The sequence below is a fragment of the Phascolarctos cinereus genome, unplaced genomic scaffold (genome assembly GCF_003287225.1).
Source record: "Phascolarctos cinereus isolate Bilbo 61053 unplaced genomic scaffold, phaCin_HiC Scaffold_4;HRSCAF=312, whole genome shotgun sequence".
NCBI classification, from domain to species: Eukaryota; Metazoa; Chordata; class Mammalia; order Diprotodontia; family Phascolarctidae; genus Phascolarctos; species Phascolarctos cinereus.
In genome coordinates, this window is record NW_027555847.1 from 10,179,824 (window position 1) to 10,206,147 (window position 26,324).

The 26,324-nt window shown below is 45.0% G+C and overlaps 1 protein-coding gene across 1 annotated transcript; it reads left to right on the forward strand.

The window, feature by feature from the left end:
- Window positions 1–7,097: 7,097 nt before the first annotated feature.
- On the forward strand, window positions 7,098–23,014 carry SFRP4 (secreted frizzled related protein 4). The gene is made up of 6 exons (XM_020964457.2): window positions 7,098–8,018; window positions 10,630–10,710; window positions 10,801–10,866; window positions 16,627–16,825; window positions 17,778–17,841; window positions 19,434–23,014. The coding sequence occupies exons 1-6, from the start codon at window positions 7,574–7,576 to the stop codon at window positions 19,611–19,613; spliced, it is 1,035 nt and encodes a 344-aa protein (XP_020820116.1). The 5' UTR covers window positions 7,098–7,573; the 3' UTR covers window positions 19,614–23,014.
- The last annotated feature ends 3,310 nt before the right edge of the window (window positions 23,015–26,324 follow it).

Consider the following 26,324-nt stretch of genomic DNA (forward strand, 5'->3'; position numbering starts at 1 on the left):
CTGCCAACAGGAAATGCAGAGGCAAACGTGCCCGTCACAGCCCAATGGGCATCCGCAGAGTGGACGTGCGGGCGGGGGGGAGGAGGGAGAACTCGGGCAAATGCGGGAGGACTGCAGCCCCAGGCGGGCGGGGCTGCGGCAGTAAATGCTGGAGGAAGGATCAGCTGCCGAGAGCTGCCACTCAGTCTCCTGATACCCCCCCAAAAAAAAAACCAAGAGGCATCCTGGCATCCCTATGGACACCAGGTGGGGAACCAGGCCAAGCACGGAGGGAGAGAATTCGCCCTTTACTTCGCTTTAGGATGAGCTGGTAGTGACCTTAGGGATTCTCTGACTTAGACTCCTCATTTTTCAGACCAAGAGACCAAGGGTTTCAGGGAAGGGCAAGTAACACACCAAGGTTGCAACCGATAGAGCATGGACTTGACCCAGGGTCCTGTGTTTTCCCCGGGAAAAAGTCTTGGCCGTGGAGTCAGGCGACATCTCCGAATCTGAATCCTGGGTCTGACTCTTACTAGCTGCGTCACTTGATTTACCCAAGCCTCAGTTTCCATAGTTTGCTTTTCACAACTTAAAGAACACTATATAAATGTGAGTTGGTGTCACCCTATGGATTCAACAGCTCAAGAAACGTTTATTAAGCTCCTACTGTGTGTCAGGCATTGTACTAGGTCCTGCATAGAATGACAAAAATGAAACTGTTCCTGGCCCCGAAGAGTTTACTTTTGGGGATAAAGGCTGTTTGAAGCAGGGTCCTTTCACTTTCTCGATCAAATCAAACCATCATATCCTCACATTTATAAAAACTACCTCAGGCTCCTTCAATTTACTCCCTGTGTCACCTTAGGCAAGTCATTTGCCCTCTCTTGGCCTCAATTTCCCCATCTGTACAATGAAAGGAATGGACCAACTGACCTCTTCGATTATAGATTTAAAACTGGAAAGGACCCTAGAAGCCATCAAGGCCAATCCCTTCATTATACAAATGAGGACCCAGGTCTAGTGTTCTTTCCACTCTACCCATCACCCTTCTCTCTAGTTCTTCATCTAGGATTCTCCGATCTCCAGCTGACAGCTTTCCTCTATTACTGGCCATCCAGGTCACTAGATCTGAGGAGCTCAGGACCAAAACAGAAGAACTACTCTTGCCCCCTATAACATCACTACAGGCCAAGCCTTCATTCAAATACACTGAGTACCTACATACTGAAAAACAGGAGCTGCCTCATTATCCTGAAACTGTCCCATAGTAGATGCTTAATAAATGCTTGTTGATCGACTGTGCATGGTAACCATGGGTGACCTTGGCCCCTGGGAACAGTGAGGCAGAAGGGAGAGCTGATTGAGATTGCATTTAGAAGATATACTTTTACAACTCCCTTACTGCAGAGCCAGGTGTATAATAGCAACTGTTTAATAAACGTTTAAATCCTCATCCATGAGGGCCACGGTGCCACGCATTCATTTTATCTCTTCCATTACTTGTCCAAGAAAAAGCTGGGATGTCCAGAGGCTAGGCTGGCCTTTAGGTTTAGCAGGGGTTTGGGTCCTGGGCCTGGTGGAGAAGCAGTAAAAGAAGGTGAAAGTGACAGGAAATAGCAGATCATCTAATCCAGGAGTGGGGAACCTGCAGCCTCAAGGCCACAAGTGGCCCCCTAGGTCCTCAAGTGCAGCCCTTTGACTGAATCCAAACTTCACAGAAGAGATCCCCTTAATAAAAGGATTTGTTCTGTAACACTTGGACTCAGTCAAAAGGCAAAACTCAAGGATGTAGAAGGCCACATGTGGCCTTGAGGCCACAGTTCTCCACCCCCAACTAATCCAACCTCCAGATTTACAAATTTACAAATAGGAAAACAACATAAGATTCACAAAGATTTACAAATAAGGAAACTGAAGTATTTTATAGATTAGAAAACCTAGAGAGAGTAATGACTTGCCTATGAAGTGATTTGAGGAAATCCTGGAAGGGGTTCTTCTCTGGCCCCCTAGCTCTAACTCTCAGGGCAAAGAGAATCTCAGCCCCTTCCAGGGGAGTGCTAGAACGAGTTCAAACCTGCTTGGGAGAGCCAATCGTTAAATTTTCAGTAGGGACATCTACACCTGGAGATTGGTAAATGCTCCAAAGGAGAGCTGGCCTTGACTTCTTGATTGTCTACACTCAGGAAATTGATGGAGAAATGTTAATAATACAGATGGAACTTAAAAATGTGCTCCTGAGAGCTGCTTGTTAAAATTGTCCCCTATGCCTCATGTACCACCCTTAGAGAGTCAGTACTTCTTTGAGATTTGCTTTGTTTCTCTGTTCTTAGCAGGGCGAGGCATTTACTAAGCTAAAGCCTTAGTGCGAATATTCATTCCCCAATGGCTACACTTCAAGAAAGGGGAACCGGAGGGCTCTAGTCGGGAGGACTACAGGTTAAAGCAAGACCAAAGGTGGAGGTGAAGGACTAAGAAGGGGGAGAACAGGAGCCCCCAGTGGCAGGGTTGCCATGTTGCCCAGGACCCTAAACAAGCCTGCCTGCCTGCCCAAAAGCAAACTTTGTGCCTCTCCAAGCAAACTCTCTACTTCCTGTAACATACATGAGTGTCCAAGGAAACTTCATTGGGCCAGACTTGCTCCTTATGGATGAGGAAACAAACCAGAGCAAATGAAAGGCTTACTTGTCACCCAGGAGTGGTTTGAGGAAGGGTTAAGCATTGTCAGGAGAGCTGGGAAAAAAATGGCAGAGGGGATCCCTGGAGAACCCCGGTAGTGTCAGCTGTGAGCCCTGGCCTCCTCCTCATACTATCTTGTAATACCTGGGAGGAACTGTGGTGTAATGTGAAGAGTTTTCTATTTACAAAGCACCAGGGCTCCAATCCAGCTCTTCCAATTCCTACCTTGGGAAGCCACTTTACCACTCTGGGCCTCAGTTTCCTCATGTACAGAATGAGGCTGTTGGACTGGGTGACCTATGAGTTCCCTTCCAGTGTTAAATGCAGGATTCTTTGATCTATGTGCCAATTGTGTCAGTTCTAGAATATAACCCCCTTGAGGACAGGGACCATGTCTTTGTGTCCTTGGTACATAGCACAATGCCATGAATATGACAGGTAGGTAATAGACATCTGTTGGATGAAATTATTCACCTTTAAATCCTTCCACTGTAGGCACAAATCTAGAGCTACTCTACAAGGGTAAAGTTGTGTTGAAGACTGAGGTTTAAACAGAACATGGGCTTTGAGTGGCAATTTTAGGTTTGCTCAGTATCAATCAATCAATAAACATTAATAAGCACCTACTGTGTGCCAGGCACTGGGCTAAGTGCTGGGAATCCAAAAGGGGCAAAAGACAATCTACCTCAAGGAGTTCATAGTCTAATGGGGTAGACCACACACAAACAAATATATACAAAGAAAGCTCTAGATAGGATAAATGGGAAATAATTAAGTGGGGTGGGGAGCACTGGAATTAGGAGGGCTTGAGGAAGGCTTCCTGTAGATGGTGGGATTTTTAGTTGAGACTTAAAGGAAGTCAGGGAAGTCAACAGGTGGAGTTAAAAAGGGAGAGGGTTCCAAGCATGGGGGATAGCCAGAGAACATGCCCAGAGCTGAGAGATGGAGTATCTTCCTAGTGGAATGGCCAAGAGGACAGTGTCACTCAATCAAAAAATAATTGTTGGGGAGTAAGGTGTAAGAAGACTGAAAAGGTAGGAGGGGATAGTGGATGAAGCGCTTTGAAAGCCAAGGAGAAGATGAGGCTCTGGTTTGAGGATGATAAAAATCTTTCTGTGTGAAAGTATGAAGAACAGAAGGCTGTCCTTCTAAAGAATTGCCTTAGAAACAGGGTGCAGTCTCATGTTTGGAGAAGACTGTCAGAAGCATGCCTTCCTCATCTGCTCCTCCCAGGTCTGGCATTGCCAAGGTCTGAAACATGTAGGGGAAGAAGAAAAATACCTCTACTACAACTAGCCCTGGCAGGTCTAGTCTGGCCCAAGTATTGTTCCTTCTCCGTAAGTTAAATCTAGGATTAAAACTAGAAGTTTTCATTTTCCATGGAACAGGCCAAGAATCTGGTAGATGCACAGGCCCACTCTGGAATGGATCTGAAGCCCTGGGATGGACCAGAGACAAAATTCAACTCATTGGTCCTTTTGATTGCACGTGACTTTATCCTAACCTAAAATAATCCTAACCTAAGCAGCTAGATAGAACGTTAGACTGGGAATCAGAAAGACCTGAATTCAAATCTGGTCTCAGACACTTCCTAGCTGTGTGACCATGGGCAAGTCACCTAACCTGTTGGCCTCAATTTCTTCATCTGTAAAATGAGCTGGAGAAGGAAGTGGCCAACCACTCCAGTATCTGTGCCAAGCAAACCCCGAATGAGGCCATGAGTAGAGCGGAACCCCAATGAACAACAACAAAGCTCAATTAAGCAACACCTACAAGCCAGACTACAAACTAGGGCCAGAGATACAAAAACTGAACAGTCCCTGCCCTCCGGGTGCTTATATTCTACCACAGAAATGCATGTAAACAAGTAAAGAAAACACAGCATATGTACAAAGTAACTTCAAAAGCTAATAGTGTAGGGTAGAAATCAGACAAGACCTGAAGTAGGAGATGCCATCTGGTCTGTGCTGTGAAAGAAGCTGAGGACTCTACCAGACTGGCAGAGGAAAGAGATCATTTCATACCCAAAGCTTTTCATCTGTCTTAGATCCTTAAGGCAAAAGCATTCCTGGATTGATTATTGGGGAACTGAAGTCAAAGGAAATAGCTATTACTCTTCCTACCTTTCTGTCAAGGTCAGCCTCTCATTAGCCTAGAAGGTAGGGTATTGGACTTAGAATCAGGAAGATCTGGGTTCAAATGCTGCCTTACATTTACTTATTGTGTGACCCTGGGAAGATCACCTGATGTCTCTGTGTCTCAGTTTCTTCATCTGAATTTTATGATCTTTGAGATCCCCCAAAGCTCTAAATATTATAATTCACAGTTTACTTGTGGTTTTTGTAAACCAAGGTCATAGACTTCTATGGCATCTGGTGAAACTTATGAACCCCTTCTCAGAAGTGTTTTTAAAAATTGAAGGAAATGCCACTTTTCAGTTCGAAGTTAGTGAAAATAAAGGTGTCATTCCTCACCTCAACCAAGTTCATGGGTACCCTGAAATCTCTCCATGGGCCCCTTTGGGAACTGTGCACCCCAGATCAGTAAATTTCTGCCTTAATAAAGAGAAGATGCACTAGGTCACCTCCTAAAGTCCTTTCTAGCCCCATGATCCCACAAAACAAAATACAAGGAAAATAGTCCTCACCTGATATTCTACTGAGAAAGTTACCAAGGGGAAACATGACTGCTTCAGAGGTTTTCACTACAAAAACCTTGCATGTATAGGGGTCAGCTGGCCAAATTCTTCCTAACAGGATGTGAAAAGCCAGGAGTGGAAAGAAGATTCATGAAATCCAATTTAATAAGCATTAAGTGCCTGGTTGGATGGTAGGACCCCTTTCCCCCCACTGAATATCCCTTCACAGGTAATGGCACTTCCTAAAGAAAAAATATCTTGAATTGTGATATGGAATCAGGCTGATACTATCAGATTCCTGACAAGCAGCATTGTGCTAGTTTCATAGTTAATAACTGCACTCTGTATACATTTCAGATTGTGCAAATAAAGTAATGTTGAAAATTAAACACACACACACACACACACACACACACACACACACACACAGCCGAACACATTATCCTGCCCTCAAGGTGCTTACAAATGTTCACATTTCAAGTGGTATCCTCACTCAGATCAGCCACCACCGCCACCCCCCCCCACCCCCACCACCCTCCCACCCCTACCACCACCACCACCACCCCAAAGCTCACCACAGGAATTTTAGAGTGCTGGTTGGGGACCCAGTGGGATGGGGAAGAGCTGAGAGTGCTGTCCACTGTTTTCTCATTCTTCCGTTGGCTTGGGTAGTTTGGGAGGAAGGCAAAGAGAGTGAAAGAAAAATAATAGGAAAATGTAAAGGAAAAGATCTATTTCTCAAACTTTAGATCTTCGAAAGAGTACTTGGAGTACATTACCCTTACCCAGAGAAGTTTTGAGCTGGAAAACCCTCAGGAAGCATCTAGTCTGACCCACTGATTTTATAGATAGATTTTATAGTCTGGAGTTCAGAAATATATCACTTTGCCCAAAGTCACAAAGAACTGGCCTAAAAATCAAGCCTGTGTGGTGCAGGGTGGAGAGAACGAGGATTTTGGAGTTCTGATTTGGATTCTAGATCCAGAGCTGGAAGAGAGTTCAGAGGCCATGCGACCCACTCATTTCTCATAAAGAGAAGGGAACTGAGAGGGGAAAGTCCTTGCCCAAGGCCACACAAGCAGATTTGAACTCAGAGCCCCTGACTCCAGAACCCAGGACTGCTTGGATTGTACCACTTGGTCTCCAATAGGAATGCTACCACTTGCTGTATGACTTCAGCCAAGGTACCTCCTCTCTCTGGTCCTCAGGAGAGAGTCGGACTATATGTCCAGGAGATGACTTCTGAGGTTATTCCCAGCCCTGACTTCACATTTCCAATGTATCCTAGCCATAGTTTGTTTGTAATGTTTGTAATGTAATATCTGCACGTTGTCTCCCCCGACATAACGTGAGCTCCTCGAGAGCAGGGAGCGTCGTTTGCCTTTCTTCGTATCCCCGGCGCTTAACACAGTGCCCGGCACATAGCAGGCTCTTAAGAAATGTTTACTGACTTTCTGGCGTACAGCCAACGGCTCTCTCCACCACCCCAGGTTGACAAAGCAGACACCAGCTCCTGTGGGAATGGTACAAAATAAGGAAATTTGCCCTAAAAGAAAAAACAAACAAATGTTTCCGTTACAGTTCTTGCTTGACCTACTCCTAAGAATGTCTTTCTGAAAGCATTTAGGGACCCTGGCAAAGGAGCTTCTGGGCCCCCTGTTGGAGAAAGCAAAAACAACTTTCTGCTCAATTCTGAGCTTCTCCTAGTTTTCATTTCCGAAAGTTGATTGGAGCACAAAACTCAGCCCCGCCGAGGGCCCGGCCCAAGGGTTCGCGAGCTGCACTCCACCCCCACAAACAGACAGACACTCCCCAACCCCCGTGGCCCCCGGCTCCAAGCCGCGGGCCTCTGGCCGAGCGTGCGCCCGGGCCCTCCCCGCAGCCTCAGCCGCTCCAGCCCCTGCCCCTGCCCCTGCCCTCGGGGGACGTGATGTCAGCGCGTCGAGGCCGAGGGGGGCGGCCGCGGGGGAGCCCTCCCGGAGTGCCGAGCCGAGGGCCGGGCCCACGTCAGATGCGGCGCGGGGATAAATAGGAGCCTGCGGGGGCCATGGCTGTCGGCACTCGGAGCCTGAGCAGGAGCAGGAGCAGCAGCCTGGACCGAAGCTGGGGCGCAGCAGAGAGGAGTGGCCAGCGGCGAGCTCCGAGCTGCTCCAGGGTCCGACGGTGGCAGCGGAGCCGTGAGCTAGCGGGCGGGAGACCGCGGGCGATACCGGCGGCAGCACCGGAGGCAGCGCGGGCAGCGTACTGAGCGGAAGGGCAGCCCCGACGGCTGCAGCCATGCTCGTTGCCAGCCTGGCGGCACTGGCCCTGGCACTGCGCCTGACCCGGGCAGTGCGGGGCGCGCCCTGCGAGCCCGTGCGCATCCCCATGTGCCGGTCCATGCCCTGGAACCTGACCCGCATGCCCAACCACCTGCACCACAGCACCCAGGAGAACGCCGTGCTGGCCATCGAGCAGTACGAGGAGCTGGTGGACGCCAACTGCAGCTCGGTACTGCGCTTCTTTCTGTGCGCCATGTACGCGCCCATCTGCGCCCTCGAGTTCCTGCACGACCCCATCCGGCCGTGCAAAGCCCTATGCCAGCGCGCCCGAGACGACTGCGAGCCTCTCATGCGCCTCTACAACCACAGCTGGCCCGAGAACCTGGCCTGCGACGACCTGCCGGTCTACGACCGCGGCGTGTGCATCTCCCCCGAGGCCATAGTCACAGACCTGCCAGAAGGTGCGGAGAGGGGCAGGGGCAGCCCAGGGAGGGATCCCGGGCCCAGAGACACCCTGAGGAGTTCCAAGGGACAGGGATGGGGGAGTTGGAGTCAGGGCTTCTACGGCCGCTGCCCCTCCAGAAAAACCAGGGAGGCTGCCAACATCAATGACGTTAGCCCCCCACCCTGGTTTCCAATGGGGAAATGAGGCTCCGGGAAATTTCTGAAAGGGGTGCTTGCCCGCGGTCACGCAGCTAGCATGGTGTGAAATGTTTCATGTATGATGTGATCACACAAACACACACACATACACACACTCATACACACACACGCCCTGGGTTTGGAATCGGAGAACCTAGGCTCTCTGCCACATACTACATAATTCGTGACCTCCGGCAAATCACCTCCCCACTCCGAGACTCAGTTTCCTCCCTTGGAAAATGAGGGGGTTGGCCTAGACCCCTCTGGGGTCTCTTCCAGCTCTAAAGCTAAGCCCAATTCTAACCCTAGACTTGCCTCGAGCTCCATCCTCCATGGCCGCTGAAAAGTGTCAGCCTCGTGGGGAGCTGCGCCCTGGAAGCCCTGGGAGAAACTAGCCCGACCCGACCCTCTTTCCTTTTTCTCCCTATTTTGAATTGGGGCTAGTAAGGAAAGGAGAGGGAGAGCTGGGAAAGAGCAGTCTCTCCCCTAAGGACTTTGCTTCCCAGGCTTTGCAGAGTCTTGGGTCATGCCTTTGAATCTGTTCTCTGACCCTTGCATTACAAACTCCCCGGAGTCCCAGTTTCCTTATCTGGAAAATGGGGATAATAACACCTTTGGTTTCCACATCACAGGATGGTAGGGAGGCTCAAAGCTCTGCACAAACCTTAATTCGACAGCATTTCATCTTAGTCTGTTTATAATTCAAAAGGATGTTTAGCATAGTGCCTGGCACATAGTAGGGACTTACATGCTTCTTGATTTGGATCTCATAAATGATGGTGATGTCACCAGCACAAGCTTTGGGTCTGGCACCCAGTAGGGATTTACACTCCATCCTTCGGTATCAGGTGTGTGGACCAGGCTGCCCAGTTAGAGGATCCTAGTATTTCCAGGTCCAGAGGCAGAGCGACTCTACCATGGGATTCCTTTCCCACCTCCAGTTGGTGACAAGAGAAGAGAAGGGAAGAAGGGCAAAGGCCATACTTGTGTCTCATAAGGGATTTGATAGTTGGAGAAAGTTCCCCAAAGGACTGAAAATGGAAGCTTCTGGTCCCTGACACTTTATCTGGACTAAGGACAGTGTCTTCTCATCCTATTTGCAGAAAGTTGTTTGTTGGCTGCTTTTCCATGGCCTGAAGGCCTTTCCTCCCCATCCCTCCTCCCCCCTGCTCTCTAGGTATCATGTGTGTATCTAGATATTTACATGTTATCTCCCCCATTTAGGATGGGGAGCTATTTGGGGCTTGCTCTTTGTATCTCCAGCACTTAGCCCAGTCCATTGCACACAGTAAGCACTTAACAAATACCTGTTGAAGGGGCAGCTAGGTGACGCAGTGCATAGAGCACCGGCCCTGAAGTCAGGAGGACCTGAGTTCAAATCCGGCCTCAGACCAAACACTTAACACTTACTAGCTGTGTGACCCTGGGCAAGTCACTTTACCCCAATTGCCTAAAAATTAAAAAATTTTAAAAAAAACCTGTTGACAGCCTGAAATTCATGGGTCAGCTCATCACCTATCTCCTCAAGGAGATCATATGGTCATGGGGATCAGTAAGTAGAAGGGATCTCAGAGGTGATCTAATCCAACCTTCTCATTTTACAGATGAGGAAACTGAGGCCCAGAGATGTTAAGTCCTTCCTCCAAGGTCCCACAATTAGCAGTTGTCAAAAGCGGGATTTGAACCGAGGTCTTCTAACTCTTCAGCCAGTACTCTTTCCATTATTCCAAGCAAGTCAAAACTGAGCTCATATCTGCAAAGTGAAGTTGAGAATGGAGGCACCCACCTGGATAATTTGGAATTAAAAAAAAAAACTCTAGATGATTGGGTGTTTATAGTGATAGGTGGTTTATTTAGTGCCTGGCACATAGTAGGTACTTAATAAATGCTTATTTATTGCTCTATTGATTTGGCTTATTTTGTATGTGAACTTAGATTATGTCTGTATAGAAAAAACTGTGAGAATCTGGACAATGTCTGGTTCACTTGATCATTATAAATAGCCGAAACTAAAAAGGTTTTAGTTTGCCTCTGAGGTCCCTTCTCATTTTCAGACTCTGGAACTGGGTGTGGGGCAGGGGGAGGGGAGGAAGTATCCAGTCTGGCTGATTCTATTTCCTATTGCATGAAATGAAGTTACCAAAGCTTCCCTTCCTTTCACTTTGCACTTTGCCTATGGAGATGCCCTGAGACTAGAGCCTGGCCCTGGGAAAGCTAGAAATACTGTAAGTTCAGGAAAGCTGGTGACAAGATAATGGTGTAAGATGGGGGTACAAGAATGCAAGAAATTTGGGGGATTGAAACCAGAGGATATATGGCAGGCTGCTATTTCCAGGTCCTTCACTCTGCCAAGGGAGAATACAAAAGCCACTTGCTCTTTCAATAGAGAATTAGGATCTAACATACCACACGGCTCACACCCTTTTCTAGATGCAAAGTGGATAGACATGACCCCAGACATGATGGTACAAGAAAGACCTCTTGATAGTGACTGCAAGCGCCTAAGTCCTGGTGAGTTCCTCTTTGTTCAGTTTCCCTGGTCGTCCTTTCCAAACTCAATGCAATAGCTGCTTTCAATTTCTCCTCTCTTGTTTTCCCAAGACCGGTGTAAATGCAAAAAGGTGAAGCCCACCCTCACGACCTACATGAGCAAGAACTACAGTTATGGTAAGTTGTGGGAGTTTGTGAGGATGGAGCTGTCTGCTTCTGAGACCTGGATGGTAACAAAGCCTGGCTCCAGAAACTTGTGGCTACAATACTCATACCTTGTCGACTGAGAAAAGAAAGAGGGTAGACAGGTTATAGGGTGAATTTAGTTCAAGGATGAAGCTAGTATGCACAATGTAAGCCATTCTGTGTGTGTGTGTGTGTGTGTGTGAGAGAGAGAGAGAGAGAGAGAGAGAGAGAGAGAGAGAGAGAGAGAGAGAGAGAGAGAGAGAGACAGACAGACAGACAGACAGACAGACAGAGATCTGGGTAATTCAGTTAGAATCTGCTGAGCATCAGGGTTTAGCATTATAACAGAAGATCAGTTATCTTCACGTGCCTTGTTTCTTTTCCTTGGGGATAGTCCCAGCCATTGGAACCTTGCAGGCAGCTGGTTTGGGTCACTGGGCTTCATCCCCCCAAAAGTTTCCATGCTGAGGCTATAGTTTCAGCTCTCATGGATGCATTATCCCTATTTGAACTCTGTGCATGCCTCATAGGAGAAAGAAGGAAAGAAAGAAAGAAAGAAGGAAAGAAAGAAAGAAAGAAAGAAAGAAAGAAGAGAAAGAAAGAAAGAAAAGAAAGAAAGAAAGAAAAGAAAGAAAGAAAGAAAGAGAAAGAAAGAAGAGAGAAAGAGAAAGGAAGGAAGGAAGAGAAAGAAAGAAAAGAAAGAAAGAAAGAAAGAAAGAAAGAAAAGAAAGAAAGAAAGAGAGAAAGAGAAAGGAAGGAAGGAAGGAAGGAAGGAAGGAAGGAAGGAAGGAAAAAAAAAAGAAAAAAAGAAAAAAAAAAAAAAAAAAAAGAAAGAAAGAAAAAAAAAGAAAGAAAAAAAAAAAAAAAAGAAAGAAAGAAAGAAAGAAAGAAAGAAAGAAAGAAAGAAAGAAAAGGAAGGAACAAAGGAAGAATAAGAGGAAACTTGCTAACTTACAGCTGGAGCACCTTTGAATTCTGTTTAAAGTATGTATAGCACTTTTCTGCTGACAAATGGACTTGTCCCAGAATTTCTCAATCAATCCAAACAAAAAGCCTGTGACATAGGCAGCTTAAACTTTTTACAACGGCCCAGCAAAGTTGCTTTTATGTGGTCAAGCAGCTTGTAAGTGAAGGACCTCAAACACAGACCTGACTTCCAGGCTGCTGTTTCTACTACTTCAATGGTACCTAACTATAGTCCTGTACGGGCTACCAAAATATTATTTGGTATGTAATAATAATAGTTAATGATTATATAGCACTCTAAGGTTTGCAAAAAGATTTATATACCATATTATGAATATATTATATTTTATATATGTATGTGTGCTTGTAAATATGTGTATATATGTGTGTGAGCAGCTAGGTGGGGCAGTGGATGGAGTGCTTTGCCTAGAGTCAGAAACACTCATCTTCCTGACTTGAAATCTAGCCTCAGACACTTCCTAGCTGTGTGACCCTGGGCAAGTCACTTCACCCTATTGCCTCAGTTCCTCATCTGTAAAATGAGCTGGAGAAGGAAATGGCCAACCACTCCAGAATCTTTGCCAAGAAAACCCCAAATGGGGTCAGGAAGGGTAGGATACAACTGAAATGACTGAACGGGAACGTGTATGTGTGTGTGTGTGTGTGTGTGTGTGTGTGTGTGTGTGTGTGTGTGTGTGTGTTCATGTTCTCATTGACTCCTCATAACAGCCTATTTTGATCCTCATTTTTAAGCAATGAGAAATCTGAGCTAGACAGAGGACGTGACTTGCCTAGGGATACGCAGCTACTAAGTAAGTCAGAATTTGAACTCAGGTCTTCCTGACTCCAAGTCCTTCTGTAGACTGAATAAATAGCATATTTTGAACATATACATATATATATATATATATATGAATAAATACTTATCAAAATATACGCCAATATAATTATGTTAGGAGACATGCAAATTCATTTAAAGCTGTTACTGAATTCATAAGTATTGTTTATTTTCTCAATCAAAAGAAAAGGAATAGTAAAAGTGCTGAACTGTGGGGTCCGAGAGTTTGGGGAGCCCTATGCTGTCTCTAAGCAGGAGTGTTGGTTACTCATACTCACTAAACTGTTAGGTTACCATTATTTGAATGTAGATTAAAATGGTCAGAACCCTACCAGCACAATGAGCAGGTTCCTTGTGCATTTGAAATCTGGTTTTGGCTCTTCCCACATTTTCCTTGAGTTTCTTAAACTACACGTGTTCTCCAAACAATGTGCTGGGTACAATTTCTTGCTACTTTGGACATTGACGAAGTGCTTTGTATTTGCAATCAGCACTTACTATAAGTGCCTAGGACTGTGTTAAGAGCAGGGGACATGAAGTCAGAAGTGCAGGAGGCCTTCTGAAGTCCCTTTCCCACCTACCCCACCTCCCCCACCCACTCCAGGCCCTTCTGTCCGAGGGACTTCCATCTACTTGACCAGAATCTTGTATGTACAGATTTGTTTACATGTTGTCGCCCCTATTAGGGTCTGAGATCCCCACAAGGGCTGGTTTTTGCCTGTCTTTATATCCCTAGAACTTAGCAGACTGCCTGGCAAGCAGTAAGTGCTTAATAAATGCATCTTGACTTGATCTGACTTCCAATACTCCCTGCCCTCAAGGCTCTTGTATACACAGGACTTTGCCATGATAGTCCTGTGAGGGAGGTAGTACAGGGGTTGTTACCCCATTTTTGCAGATGAGGAAACTGAGGCTCAGAAGACAGGGATAACTTGCCTAAGGTCATAGGCCCAGGAAGTATTGGTGGGACTTGAATCCAGTCTCCTATACCACACCCCTCTTTTGTCTCTTTTGACTGAAATTGTATTCTTATGAAGGAAATTTGAAATGCCTGTTAGATATTGGTGTTTAATTGCTTTTCAGTCATATCTGACCTTCATGACCACTTTCTTTTAGGGGGAGGGATTTCTTAGCAAAGATATTGGAGTGGTTCCACATCTCCTTCTCTGGGTCATTTTACAAATAAAGAAAGTGAGGCAAACAGAGTTAAGTGACTTGTCCAGGGTCACACAGCTACTAAGTGTCTGAGGCTGGATTTAAACTCAGGTCTTCCTAACTCGGGGCCTGGTAGTCTATCTGTTTCACGTCCTAGCTGCCCCTTGTTCAACACAAAGAGAGCCTATTAAAAGGACCCAAGGACCAATGTCCTAGTCATCAGTTGGATAAATATCTTCAGCCATGTGGGTAACATCCCCTTCCCCTGCATACTTTGCCCCCAAGAACCCAACCCTCCTTTCTTTGGGTCTTTAGCAGCATCTCTTTGAGATCTTGGCTAAGGAGGCTATTCCCCTCGTCTTTCACCTCCACCATGCTTTCCCTTTGCCCATCTTTCAGGCTCCTGGATGTTCAATGCCTTCTCCCCTCTTCATTACTATCAATGAACTGTCTGGGTCCAACTCATCTTGAGTTTGTGATCCTTCCACATCCAGAGATATTTCTGCCCAAGGTCACAGCCTTGTAACAGGGCAGGCAGACTCATGCTCAAACCTCATGTAACAACAGGCTCCTTACCCCCCATCATCCTGGCTGTCAAGGAGGAGAAACAGCCTGTTCATTTCTGGTGCTTCAGTGGGGAACAGGCTTTAGATGAAAACCTTCAGTGAATTGCAGTGAGGCTTTTCAGAGAAGGAACATTGAAAGTTATTCCATTTATAACCAATGACTCTCCCTGCCTTCCCCATCTCCACCCCCCCACACACACACACATGCACTTTAATGTGGAGAAAAGAGCGCTGGGAGTTGAGGCCTGGGTTCTAGTCTCATTAATGCTTTTTTCCAAACCATAATGCACTACAGACATTGCCATCCTCCAGTAAATCTGTGATCACATCCATTAGGGAGTTCCCTCCAGTGGAGCAGACAGCAAACCGCCCCTGGGCTGCCAGTCCATCCTGTGTGTTCTGTGTTCATCACATTTTGGAGGGCCCTCCAAAGTGCTGGAGGCATTTCTTCCTCTCTCCTGACTGACTGTCTCCTGACTTTCCTTTCTTATCCCTTGTCTTTACCACACAGCTAGGCCAACCTCTTTTTCAAACATATACTTTGCACTGATGACAGCTTTTACTGTAGTTCTTATTCCACGCTCCTCACTGGCTGTACATTGCAGGCAGCTCACACTTACCAGGTGCCTCTAAATCCATCACAGGCATTGATGCCCATCTTCAGTTCCCCCTATTGTTATATTCCAGACCTCGTAGTCATACCACAATGCTGGTAAAATGTTGCTATTAAAAAGTCAAGTCAGCAAGTATTTATTAAGTATCTCCTATGTACCAGGCACTGTGCTAAGCATGAGAGACGCAGAAAAGGGCCAGAAATGCCGTGTCTGTCTTCAAAAACTCAGACTCTAATGAGAAAGCATGCAAATAGCTATGTACAAATAAGACTATTGTTTTGTTGATTAGTAATATCTGACTCTTTATAACACCATTTGAGGTTTTCTTGGCAAAGATACTGGAGGGATCTGCCATTTCCTTCTTCAGCTAATTTTACAGATGAGAAAATTGAGGTCAATAGGTTATATGATTTGCCCAGGGTCGCAGAGCTAGTAAGTATCTGAGGCCAGATTTGAACTCAGGTCTTCCTGATTCCAAGCCCAATACTCTCTTCATTGGGCCCTACAAATAAAATACATACAGGGAAAAGTTGAGGTAATCTTAGAAGGTAGGCTTGGGAAAAGCCATTTGCAGAAGGTCAGTTGATACACATTAATTAAGCACCTACTACTGTCAGGTACTGTGCTAAGCGCTGGGAATACAAAAAGAAACAAAAGATAGTCCTTGCCCTCAAGAAGCTTATAATCTAATGAGGAAGACAACAAATATGCACAAACAAGCTGTGTAAAAGATAAATAGGAAACAATTAAGAGAGAGAAAGCAGTAGAATTGAGAGAAACTAGAAAGGACTTCATATAGCAAATGGGATTTTAGTTGGGACTTAAAGAAAGCCAGAGAAGACAGTAGGTGGAGATGAAGAGGGTGAGCATTCTAGGCATGGGGGACAGTCAGAGAAAATGCCTAGAGCTGAGAGACGAAATGTCTCATTCATGGAACAGCCAGCAGGCCAAAGTCACTGGATCAAAGAGTGCCTGTTGGGAAGTAAGGTAAAATAAGACTGGAGGTGCTAGGGAGCTACTGCAGTTTATTGAGTAGGGGAATCACGTGGTCATACCTGAGCTTTAGGAAAATGACTTGAGTGGCTGAATGGAGAATGAATTGGAGTGGGGAGAGACTTGAGGCAGGCAGACCCCTGTCCCCAGCAGGCTATTACAAACAGTCCAGACATGAAGTGCTGAGTGCCTACACCAGAGTATCAGAGGCGAGAAGGGGGTGTATTCAGGGAATGCTACAAAGGTGAAATCAACAGGTCTTGACAATAGCTGGGATGTGGGAGAGGGTTGATGTGAGGGATAGTGAGGAATCCAGAATGATTCCTAGGTTTGTGAGGCTCAGGGACTGGGAGCATGGTGGTGCCCTCAACAATAATAGGTATGATAGGGGCCAGGGAGGACTTGGGGGGAAAGATAATGAGTTCTGTTTTTGACATGTTTAGCTTAAGATGTCTACTGGACATCCAGTTAAGAATGTCTGAAAGGCAGTTGGAAATGCGAGCTGAGCTTGCAGATCAGGAGAGAGGTTGGTGAAGCATCGGCAGACTTGAGAATCAGTAGAGACAGTAATCAAAGTCATGAAGATTGCAGCGTTGCTCATGTGTCTTTCGAAATGCAGTGATTCATGCCAAAATTAAAGCGGTGCAAAGAAGTGGCTGCCACGAAGTCACCACAGTGGTGGACGTAAAGGAGATTTTCAAGTCCTTGTCGCCCATTCCCCGGACTCAGGTGCCTCTTGTGACTAACTCTTCCTGCCAGTGTCCACATATCCTGCCCCACCAAGACGTCCTCATCATGTGCTATGAATGGCGTTCAAGGTAGGCAAAGGCAGGCATGGGGAGTGGGGAGAAGATGAATTCTGAAACCTTAACTTTGCATTTTTGAATTTTTTAAAGGGTTAATGTGTGCTTAGACTTGAGGTCTTTCTTTCTATTTCAGTTTTGTCTTTATAACTCAGCACCTAGCACAGCATATAGTACATATATATGTATATATGTATGGTATATATATTATATACTATAGTACATAGTAGGTACTTACTAAATGCTTTTTGGTTGACTGATTATACAGTGGAAAACTCTAATCTTTGAGTACAAAATATATTTAAAGCAGCAGCAGTTGCTTTAGCTAGCACTTCCTCCCAGAAGCCTTCTCTGACTTGTTTTAACCCCCTTGGTTGCCTCCCTTGTTTATGTCAATTAAACAATCAATAAGCATTTATTAAGTACCTACTATGTGCCCTGGTGTTTGGCTCTAGGAATACAAAGACAAAAATGAAACCATCCCTGCCCTTGGGGAGCTTGTATCCTATTAGAGGAGACAACATGGACATATATTAGTCCGTATAAAAGTGATACAAGATCATGTTTGAGGGGGAATGCAGGTCTCAGTATTCCAGACCTAGAACATATGAAAGCAGGGATCTCCACAGGGTTTAATTGGAGTGACTAGAGCCCTAGACTTGGAGTCAGAAAGCTGGAAACCTGGGCAACTTACCTTACCTCTCAGCCTCAGTTTCCTCACCTGGACTTACAGTGCTTGCCACTGGGGATGGAATGAGATGTAAAGCATCTTGGAAGTGCTATGTATTTAAAGTACTATAGGAATGTTGCTGCTGCTGCTGCTGCTGCTGCTGTTATTACTATTGCTGCTGCTGCAGGTGGCAATAGTGGTCCAGGGAAAAGCCTACAAATAGGTGTAACTTTACAAATATTGACCCACTAGACAGACACATTCATGAAACTTTATTTCATCAATCATTTGTTTCAGAATGATGCTTCTTGAGAATTGCCTGGTGGAAAAATGGAGAGACCAGCTGGGGAAAAGGTTTATAGTAAGTATGACCAGTGGCCTTTTATCAGCAGTGTGAGGGTAGGCAAAGAGGCAGGGGATGGGAGCGTCTGTGTGTATGTTTGGGGCTTGTGAATTTGTGTGTGTGGTGTCTGTGGTGAGTGTTTGTGAGGGGTGTAAATGGGGAAGTATATGGGGGTGTAGGGTGGTTTATATGGGTGGGGTGTATGTAGGTGTGTGGGAGAGATGTAGCCACAGAGATAGTTTATAGATTTTGGTGACTCTTCCATTTCCTGTGTGCCTACCTGTGATAAGATCCTACCTTTGAGAGGTAGTATGACCTAACAGACAGAGAGCAGGTCTCAGAGTCAGGAATACTCTGCTTCACATCCCTAGTCTGACATGGATTAGCTCTGTCCCTAGTAGCCCAAACAGTGCCCAGAACATTATAGGGATAGGGTTCTGGATCTGTGAATTCATTGGTATAATAAACCAGGTAGAAAACTTTCTGCTAGGGGCAGCTAGGTGGCAAGTGGATAGAGCACCAGCCCTGAAGTCAGAGGACCTGAGTTCAAATCTGCCCTCAGACCAAACACTTGACACTTACTACCTGTGTGACCCTGGGCAAATCACTTAACCCTAATTGCCTAAGAAAAAAAGAAAAAGAAGAAGAAAACTTTCTGCCAGTGCTGGTCAGCATCTTCTCTGAAGCTCATCTTCTCCCAGACTTGGCTCAGTAATTCTCATAGGGTAGCATGACCAGCACATGTCATCGGCAGGCTGGTTCAAAGCTGGTTCTCTAACCACTCTACCCCACAAGAATAGGGGGCCAAGAGGCTGTCACAGGCACGTTCTGTGACTTCTTCTTTGGCTGGCCCAAATCACCTGGCAGCTAAAATGGGGTTTTTTGAGCTGCATGCTTTTTAAAAATCTAATTTCCATCTTTCTTTGTAAAAACACATTGACTTATTTCAACACACTTTTATTAAGCAGTTGATTAAACAGTGGCAGAATTCACAGAACTGTCCAACACTTCAGATTTGGCATTACAGAAAAAGGCCAGGGTCAAATATGGGTACCTGGGTGGGTGAGAATGCCACAGACAGAAGATTACACGGATAGCCCAGTATGTCAACGTCTGGGGCAAGCGTTCTTACTCTTTTTTGTGGCATCGACTGTTTCGGCAGTCTAGTGAAGCTCATTTCAGCCCTTTTCAGATGAGGAATTTTATATTCATAATTCAAGGAAATGCTAAGTTTCAGTCAGAGGTTAGTGAAAATAAATATGTAATTTTTCCCAAGTTCCTGGACATCCCCCCCCCCCGGTATCTCTCCATGGATACTTTGGGAATCTGTGGAGCTCAAGTTAAGAATCCCTGGTATAGTGTGGTTTCCTAAGTGACACAGTCTTTAGCATAGTCCAAGAAACAACAGTGCCCTCATTTATCCAAAGGTCAGTCTCCTGGTAACCTTGGCCATCTAGAACACAAGTTGTAAAACTGGAAATAAATGAAAAGGGACTTTGAGCTGCAAAAAAGCTGGAAAAAAGGCCGTGTTCTTGACTTTGTAGGAAAGGGAGAGCCACCCTCTGAGCAGTAACAGCCTTCCTGCCTCTGTTTCCAAATTGTCTCTACAGCAGTGGGAAGAGAGGCTACAAGAGCAGCTTCGAACAACGCAGAAGCGACCTGCTGGGCGCACCAGCCGCAGTGGCCCTCCCAAGCCCAAGGGAAAGTCCCAGGGTCCCCGGCCTGGGGACCCTCAAAAGAGCATCAAAGCCAGGAGCGCCCCCAAGCGACCAAAACCCCAGAGGGTGTGAGCCAACAGTTTCCCAATCAAAGACTTTCAGCCATGATGGGTCCCAAGCATCCTTTGAGTGTATGCCCAAGACCATGCACCCACCACCCTGCAAACGCGGTGCGGCCTCAGTCCTCTGCAGATTGTGTTTCCTAGCACTTTACTATCCAATGATTGCTTTCTCATGCTTAGCCACTGCAAGCCATAGCTCCAGGTTGGCACCTGCATTGGTATGTGAGGAGGATTTGAGCAGAAAGGCAAAGCTTCACATCACCAAAGCAGCCACATAAATATTCTATCAGTTAGTATGTGATGGCTGAGAGTACAGCAGAAGGGCACTCCTGTTGCTGGTGCGGACGGAGAGTGCATATTGATAGGACTGGTGAGGGCTCCATATGCGTGTGGTAAAAATGCCTCGTGTGCCAAACCCTTTAGTTTGTAAAATGTATCTTACTTCAGGCTGGCTTCTACAGTTAGGATTTTAACTGTAGTCTATAAACATGACTGATGACTGCTTGTTTGCAAAAGAAGCAAGAAATAGGAAGGAATGATGCAATATTTCAAAGAGCTCTATAAGGTGTGGTGGGTTATTACTGTTTTCAATGTGTAATGAAATTGTCCCACAGTTTTAAGAATCATGGCATTTCAGAGTGGAAAGAATGTCAGCCGCCATCTCATCGAACCAATATTCGAAAATCTCACCATAACATTCCCTAAAGGGGGTCATCCAGCTTGAAGATCTCTAATGAGGTGGAACCCTTCCCCCCCCATCCTGAGGCAGTCCAGCCTATGCTGGAAAAACTCCAAGTATTAGAAACGTTTTGACTATTCAAAGTAAGGTGTGGTAGTTTGTTACGGATAAGCAACCTGGCTTTCAAATCTCATTTTGGCCCAAAAACTCTGAGAAGAGGCTGGTGACTCATCCTGAGGCATCAGCAGAGATGTCTTGGGTTGAAATCCCACCTGAACTGTTTGCTGCCTCTGAGGCCCAGGGCCGTGGATCTGCGCAGGGGTAGGGAAGACCCAAGGAAGTAAATTCAATTAAACCAATGTTTATTACACACCAAATGTGTGGGTTTGATAAACACCCATGGCAGATCAACTGGAAAGTTTGTCTCAGAGTCTAGAAAGTTCTGTGTCATCTCTGACACATATTGGCTGTGTGACTTCAGATAAGTTACTCAACCTTTCAATGTTCTAGATAACTATAAGATTCCAAGTCTTAGAGAAGATACTGATCTACATGGACAGAAGGAGCTCTTACCCAGATGAAATTAAAGATCTAATCCAGAAAAAAAAAATGTGCCTGGCAGAGTAATAGGCACTGGAAATACCAAGAGGAAAATGAAATCATTCCTGCCTTCAATGAGTTTACATTCTCCTATAAACAACCAGCATCTCTTGAATACCTGCAGTGTGTAAGGTTCGTGTTCCTCTAACATTCTTCCCTGAGTCGTAAGGGCAAGCAATCTCCATGAGGCTGGCTCCAGCTTCCTCCCCCATCACGTGAATGCCTCAGTAAACTAAGCCTGGCTACCAGGCACCTGAAAAGAGGCAGCCCCGAAGCGGTGATTTCAAGGCCAGACAGGATCTTTGCAACTGCCGGAGCTCACAGTGGCACCAGACCCTGCATGGGGCTGCCATGTGCATAGCTGGCAGGAAGTATACCTGTTCTCCATCCTCACCTCCCCCAGGGGAGAGGAAAGAGCCCTTAAACCACCTCACAGGATAATTTTTAAAAATCGTTTGTGATAGTGTCAAAAGTGGGATTCAAACCCACATATCAGCACACTGGAGTTACATAGTTTTTCAATGAAAATGCCCCAAAAGAGACAGACCCTCCCTGTGATCCTGATATACTGAAAGGGGGCTCTGGAGGACAGGGGAAGCAATGGTCTGGCCCAGTAAAGGAAAGTTGAGTGTTTCAGTGAGGTGACAGTATAGCCACTAACCAGAGTCAGGTGGGGTATGTCTTTTTGGACCAGAATCTCTGAGCTGGAAGAAACTTCAGTGGCTGTCTCACCCATCCCATAGTTGAAAAAGAAGCCCCACCCACTCAAACATACCCAACTAACCAGCAGCCAGCCCTCCAGCCTCTGCCTGCTATTTCATTGGTATAGTAGCTCCTAATGAGGAAATGGTTGGTCACCTTCTACCAGGGCAGACGGCCTGGTCTGCTGCCCTGGAGAATCTCAAGGGCCCAAGAAGGACCTTGCCCAGGACATCTGAGCTAGTATGTGTCACAGATGCCATGTGTCACCTTCTCATTAATTGTTCTTCAGCTGGCTGTCTTGGAGGTTAGGTGCCTGAGCCAGAATCATACAACCAATATGCATTACAGTTTGAACCCCAAATCTTCCTGCTCCGAGGCTAGCTTTTTTCCCACTGCACCAGGATGCCTTTCTGGGCAACATAATAGAAATTGTATATTATTGGTTAAATATATTATTCTTTTCTATTCCTCGAATGAATTACTGCCAAGGGGATTTAGTACTTTAAAAGGGACAATTAAAGGGAAAAAGATGGGACTAGACCTACTTGGGACTCTGCTATTATGTTACACACACACACACACACACACACACACACACACACTAGAACTTTACATCAGTGGCATATCCCTTTAAGAATTGCCTTTTCCCCCTCTATTGTCAGTTTGGTACAATGGGGATAACAGAGCTGGATTTAAGGAGACCTGGGCCTTCCTCCTAGCTCTGCCACTAACTACTTTTATGGCCATGGCCAAGAGATGTTCCCTTCCCACCATGGGCCTCAGTTTCCCCATCTAAAAATTGAGGACACTGTCATCAGCCACTCCCCAAGATGCCTCCCAGTTCTACAATCTTCTCATTCTCTGAGCATCGCTATTGTTTCTCTCTCCCCCTTCCAAGGATACAAACCCTCAGGAATGTTCCACCATGCCATCATTTTCGCTTAGTGGCTAAAGAATACAGCTGAGCTGAGAACAATTCCTTTCCCCAAAGTCCTCCATCTTATTCCCTTAGGGACAAGAAAAGCACATCATCTTTCTGTAGCTTTTGCAAGCATTGGAAGCCAATAAGAACCCATGCCCAGTACACTGCTTAATACTGAGCTAGCTTTGAACCTACCTGCTGTTCTTAATTGCCTTATCTCCAGCCCCAGTTTCTCTGCAAAGATTGTCTCACCCTCCCCACCTGCCTCTGACCTCACCCCAGACTTAGAGATCATTTCCTTCAGTGTTACTCCTTCAGGAAGTCCGTCCTAATCCCTCTAGTTGGGAGTGTCCCACCTCCCTCATCCCCATTACTTCCATTTACCTGCGTTTACTTATCTATGTATAGGTAGGGGCTGGGCTGCTGTGTGTTTTTTTTCCTCTCCTTAACATCTTGCCCATTGCTTGATTCTTAGTAATCATTTAATAAAAGCTTATCACATTGAGTACTCCTGGGAGCATTTCTTCTGTTTCAATACATCAAAGTAAATAACATTGAAAGAGAAAATAGTCAGGCTCTTTTGAGTGGGAATCCTATATGGAGAAAAGAATCTTCGGGTAGATGACTTTGCAAAAGCTCTGGCCTCTGTATGGCTGGTAAGTGTTCTATTTGTGGTAGAAACAGTTGGACAGCTGCAGGCTGCTGGACACAGTTTTAGAGCTGCAAGAGACCTCGGGGATCCTTGAGGAGACTGGAGCCTCAAGGGATAAAGTGACTTGTCCAGAGTCACACAGCAGCTAGAACTCTCTTAAAATGATCTGAGACCTTATGTAGTTAAAGCTCCTTAGAGGAAAGGCATGACTGACCCTTTATTGGACCTCATAATAGAGGCAGGGTGGAATAAAGCTGAGTGGGGGGACTCAGAAGTCAGGATGTCTGGGTTGCCTCAGCAGATACTTCCTAGCTAGGTGGGGACCATGGGTAATTAAGTCATATGACCTCTCCAAGCCTTAGCTTTCTCATGCACAAAACTTACTCTTCCCTGGGTCTGTTTGTCAGGGACAAATGTGAGAAAGTTACAAGAGATGCTCTGTGATTGTTATAGCAAGCACTGTATCAATCAACAGGCTTTTATTAATAGCCTCCTATGTATTAAGCACTGGGGATAGAAAGAAACAGTCCCAGTCTGCCTTGGAGCTTACATATTGTTAGGGCAAACAGTATGTATACATAGTAGTAGAAAAAAGATCTACAAATAACATTGTGAGCTATTTTTAATTTGCAAATTTGCTGAAGCCACTTTCTATAACTAAATCTTTACAAAGTCAGGCACAAACTAGGGACAAGGGGAAGTAGTAGAGTTTTTACTATTCTACTTTAGAAAAATCTTAGAGTGAGGATTTCCCCCATGACGCATTAAATAGACATAAAAGAGAACATTTGGATAAAGGGTTTTCTTAAGGCTACATTTTGTCATAGTTAACAAATTCTGCAAACATTTGTAAGGGCTGGCCACAGGTTTGGTGGTCCAACACAAAGACTAAAATGGCCCAGGCCTTGTCCTCAAGGAGCTTCCCTCCTATTAGTCCAAACCTATTCCACCATCTCATCTAGTTCCATGGACAGATGGGTCACCTTGGAGACCTGTCCTTCCTTACGTCATGGACCCTAAGGTAGGTCCTGAATGACTCAAAGAACGTCGTCCTAGGAACTCATCCTGAGACTCCCGTGAGCTCGTTCTAGGACAGCCTTTTCTTTTAATGGAGGGAATTCCAACAGAGGCCTCCATTATACCTGGGATGGTCTTCCTTCTTTGGTTCCAATCATTTTCCTTTCTGGCTACTTATCAAATATACCTGATGTGTTCTAAATGTAAATAATGAGTCAAGACCAGATTTAGCAACTGTTTGCATGAAAGGGTTGAGAGTGAGGAGTGGAGGGTAACTCTAGGGCTGAGAATATGGGGACTGGTAGAATAGTAGTACCCTCAGCAAAAAGAGGGGAAAGTTTGGAAGAAGGGCTGATTTGGGGGGCGGAGGGACAAGTTCCATTTTGGCCACGTTAAATTTGAGGTTCCTACATAACATCAGGTTGGAAATATCTGACATGCTGCTGGTGCTGAAGAGAAAGATATAATCTAGGGGTCATCTATACAAAAAAAGTTAATAACTGCACTCATGTTGGTGATGTTACCAAGAGAGAGGGTATGAAAGGGAAGAGAAAGGGGCCCAAAACAGATGACCTTGGAGACATCCATGGCTGAGGGGCAGGAGATAGATGAACCAGCAAAAAAAAAAAGGGGGGAATAATCAGATAGAGAGGAGACCCCCAAGGAGAGATGCAAACTAGGATAAAGGGGTACTCAGGAGAAGGGATCATCAACAGACTCAAATTCTGCAGAGAGGCAAAAAAGGGATGAGGACTGAGAAAAGGCCATCGTATCCAGCAGCTAGGAGATAACTGGTAATCCAAAGGGAATGATTTCTATTAAATGATGGAGTCTAATGGCATATTTCAAGATCCTGGGAAGTGACTGGGAAATGAAGATTTAGAGGCAATTAGTTTACATAGCTTTTTTTCCTTTTTTATATTAAATTTAATTTTTTTGTTACATTTTATGTTCCAAACTGTCTCCCTCCTTCCCTCCATCTCTCCTTCCCCACCCTGCACTAGCGAAGGCCACCATTTGACACAGAAACAGACAGACAGATACATGTGTAAGTAATATGCATACATCTATTTTTCATTTCTTTCTCTGCAGGTGGATAGCGTCTTCCTTCATAGGTCCTTTGTAGTTGCTTTGATTATTTATAATACTCAGAATAGCTTAGTAATTCACATTTGTTCTTCAAATAATATTATTGTCATGATATTCAATGTTCTCCTGGTTGTGCTTAGTTATTTCATCCAAGTCTTCCCATGATTTTCTAAAATCAACCTGCTCGTCATTTCTTATATCACAGTAGTATTCCATCATGATCATAAGCCACAACTTGTTTAGCCATTCCCAAATGGATGGGCAATTTCCAGTTCTTTGCCACCACAAACAGAGTTACTATAAGTATTTTAGAACATATATGTTCTTTTACTTTTTCCCTGATTACTTTGGGAAACAGATCTAACTGGTATTGCTGGTTCACAGAGTATACACAGTTTTATAATTCTTTGGTCATAATTCCAGATTGCTCTCCAAAATGATTGCATCAATTCACAGTTCTACCAACAGTATATTAGTGTCCCAGTTTTTCCACATTCCCTCCAACATTTGTCATTTCCTCCTTCTATTATTTTAGCCAATATAATAAGTGAGATGATATCTCAAAGTTGGTTTAATATACATTTCTCTAATTAATAATGATTTAGAGCACTTTTTCATGTTACTATGTGTAGCTTTGATTTTTTCATCCAAATACTGTTTGTTGATATCCTTTGACCACTATCAATTGAGGAATGACTCATATTCTTATGAATTTGACAAAGATATCTACATATTTGAGATATGAGACCTTTATTAGAGAAAATGTCAATGGAAAAATTCCCCCAATTTTCCACTTTCCTTCTCATCTTGGCTACATTGGTTTATTTGCACAAAAACTTTTAAATTTAATGTAATGAAAATTATCTATTTATATCTCACAACACGCTCTATCTCTTGCTTACTCATAAATTCTTCTATCCACAAGTTTGATAGGTAATATGTTCCATGTTCTTCTCATTTACTTACGATATCTCCCTTTATATCTAGGTCATGTATGCATTTTGACCTTATCTTGGTAAATGGTATAAGATAATAGTTTATACCTAGTTTCTGCCAGACT

What these genes read in the sequence shown, in the direction of transcription:
- SFRP4 (XM_020964457.2), top strand. Translation starts at nt 7,574, where the DNA reads ATGCTCGTTGCCAGCCTGGCGGCACTGGCCCTGGCACTGCGCCTGACC. An exon ending in AGTCACAGACCTGCCAGAAG is followed by an intron (nt 8,019 to 10,629) that starts GTGCGGAGAGGG and finishes ACCCTTTTCTAG; the next exon opens with ATGCAAAGTGGATAGACATG. An exon ending in GAGCAAGAACTACAGTTATG is followed by an intron (nt 10,867 to 16,626) that starts GTAAGTTGTGGG and finishes TTCGAAATGCAG; the next exon opens with TGATTCATGCCAAAATTAAA.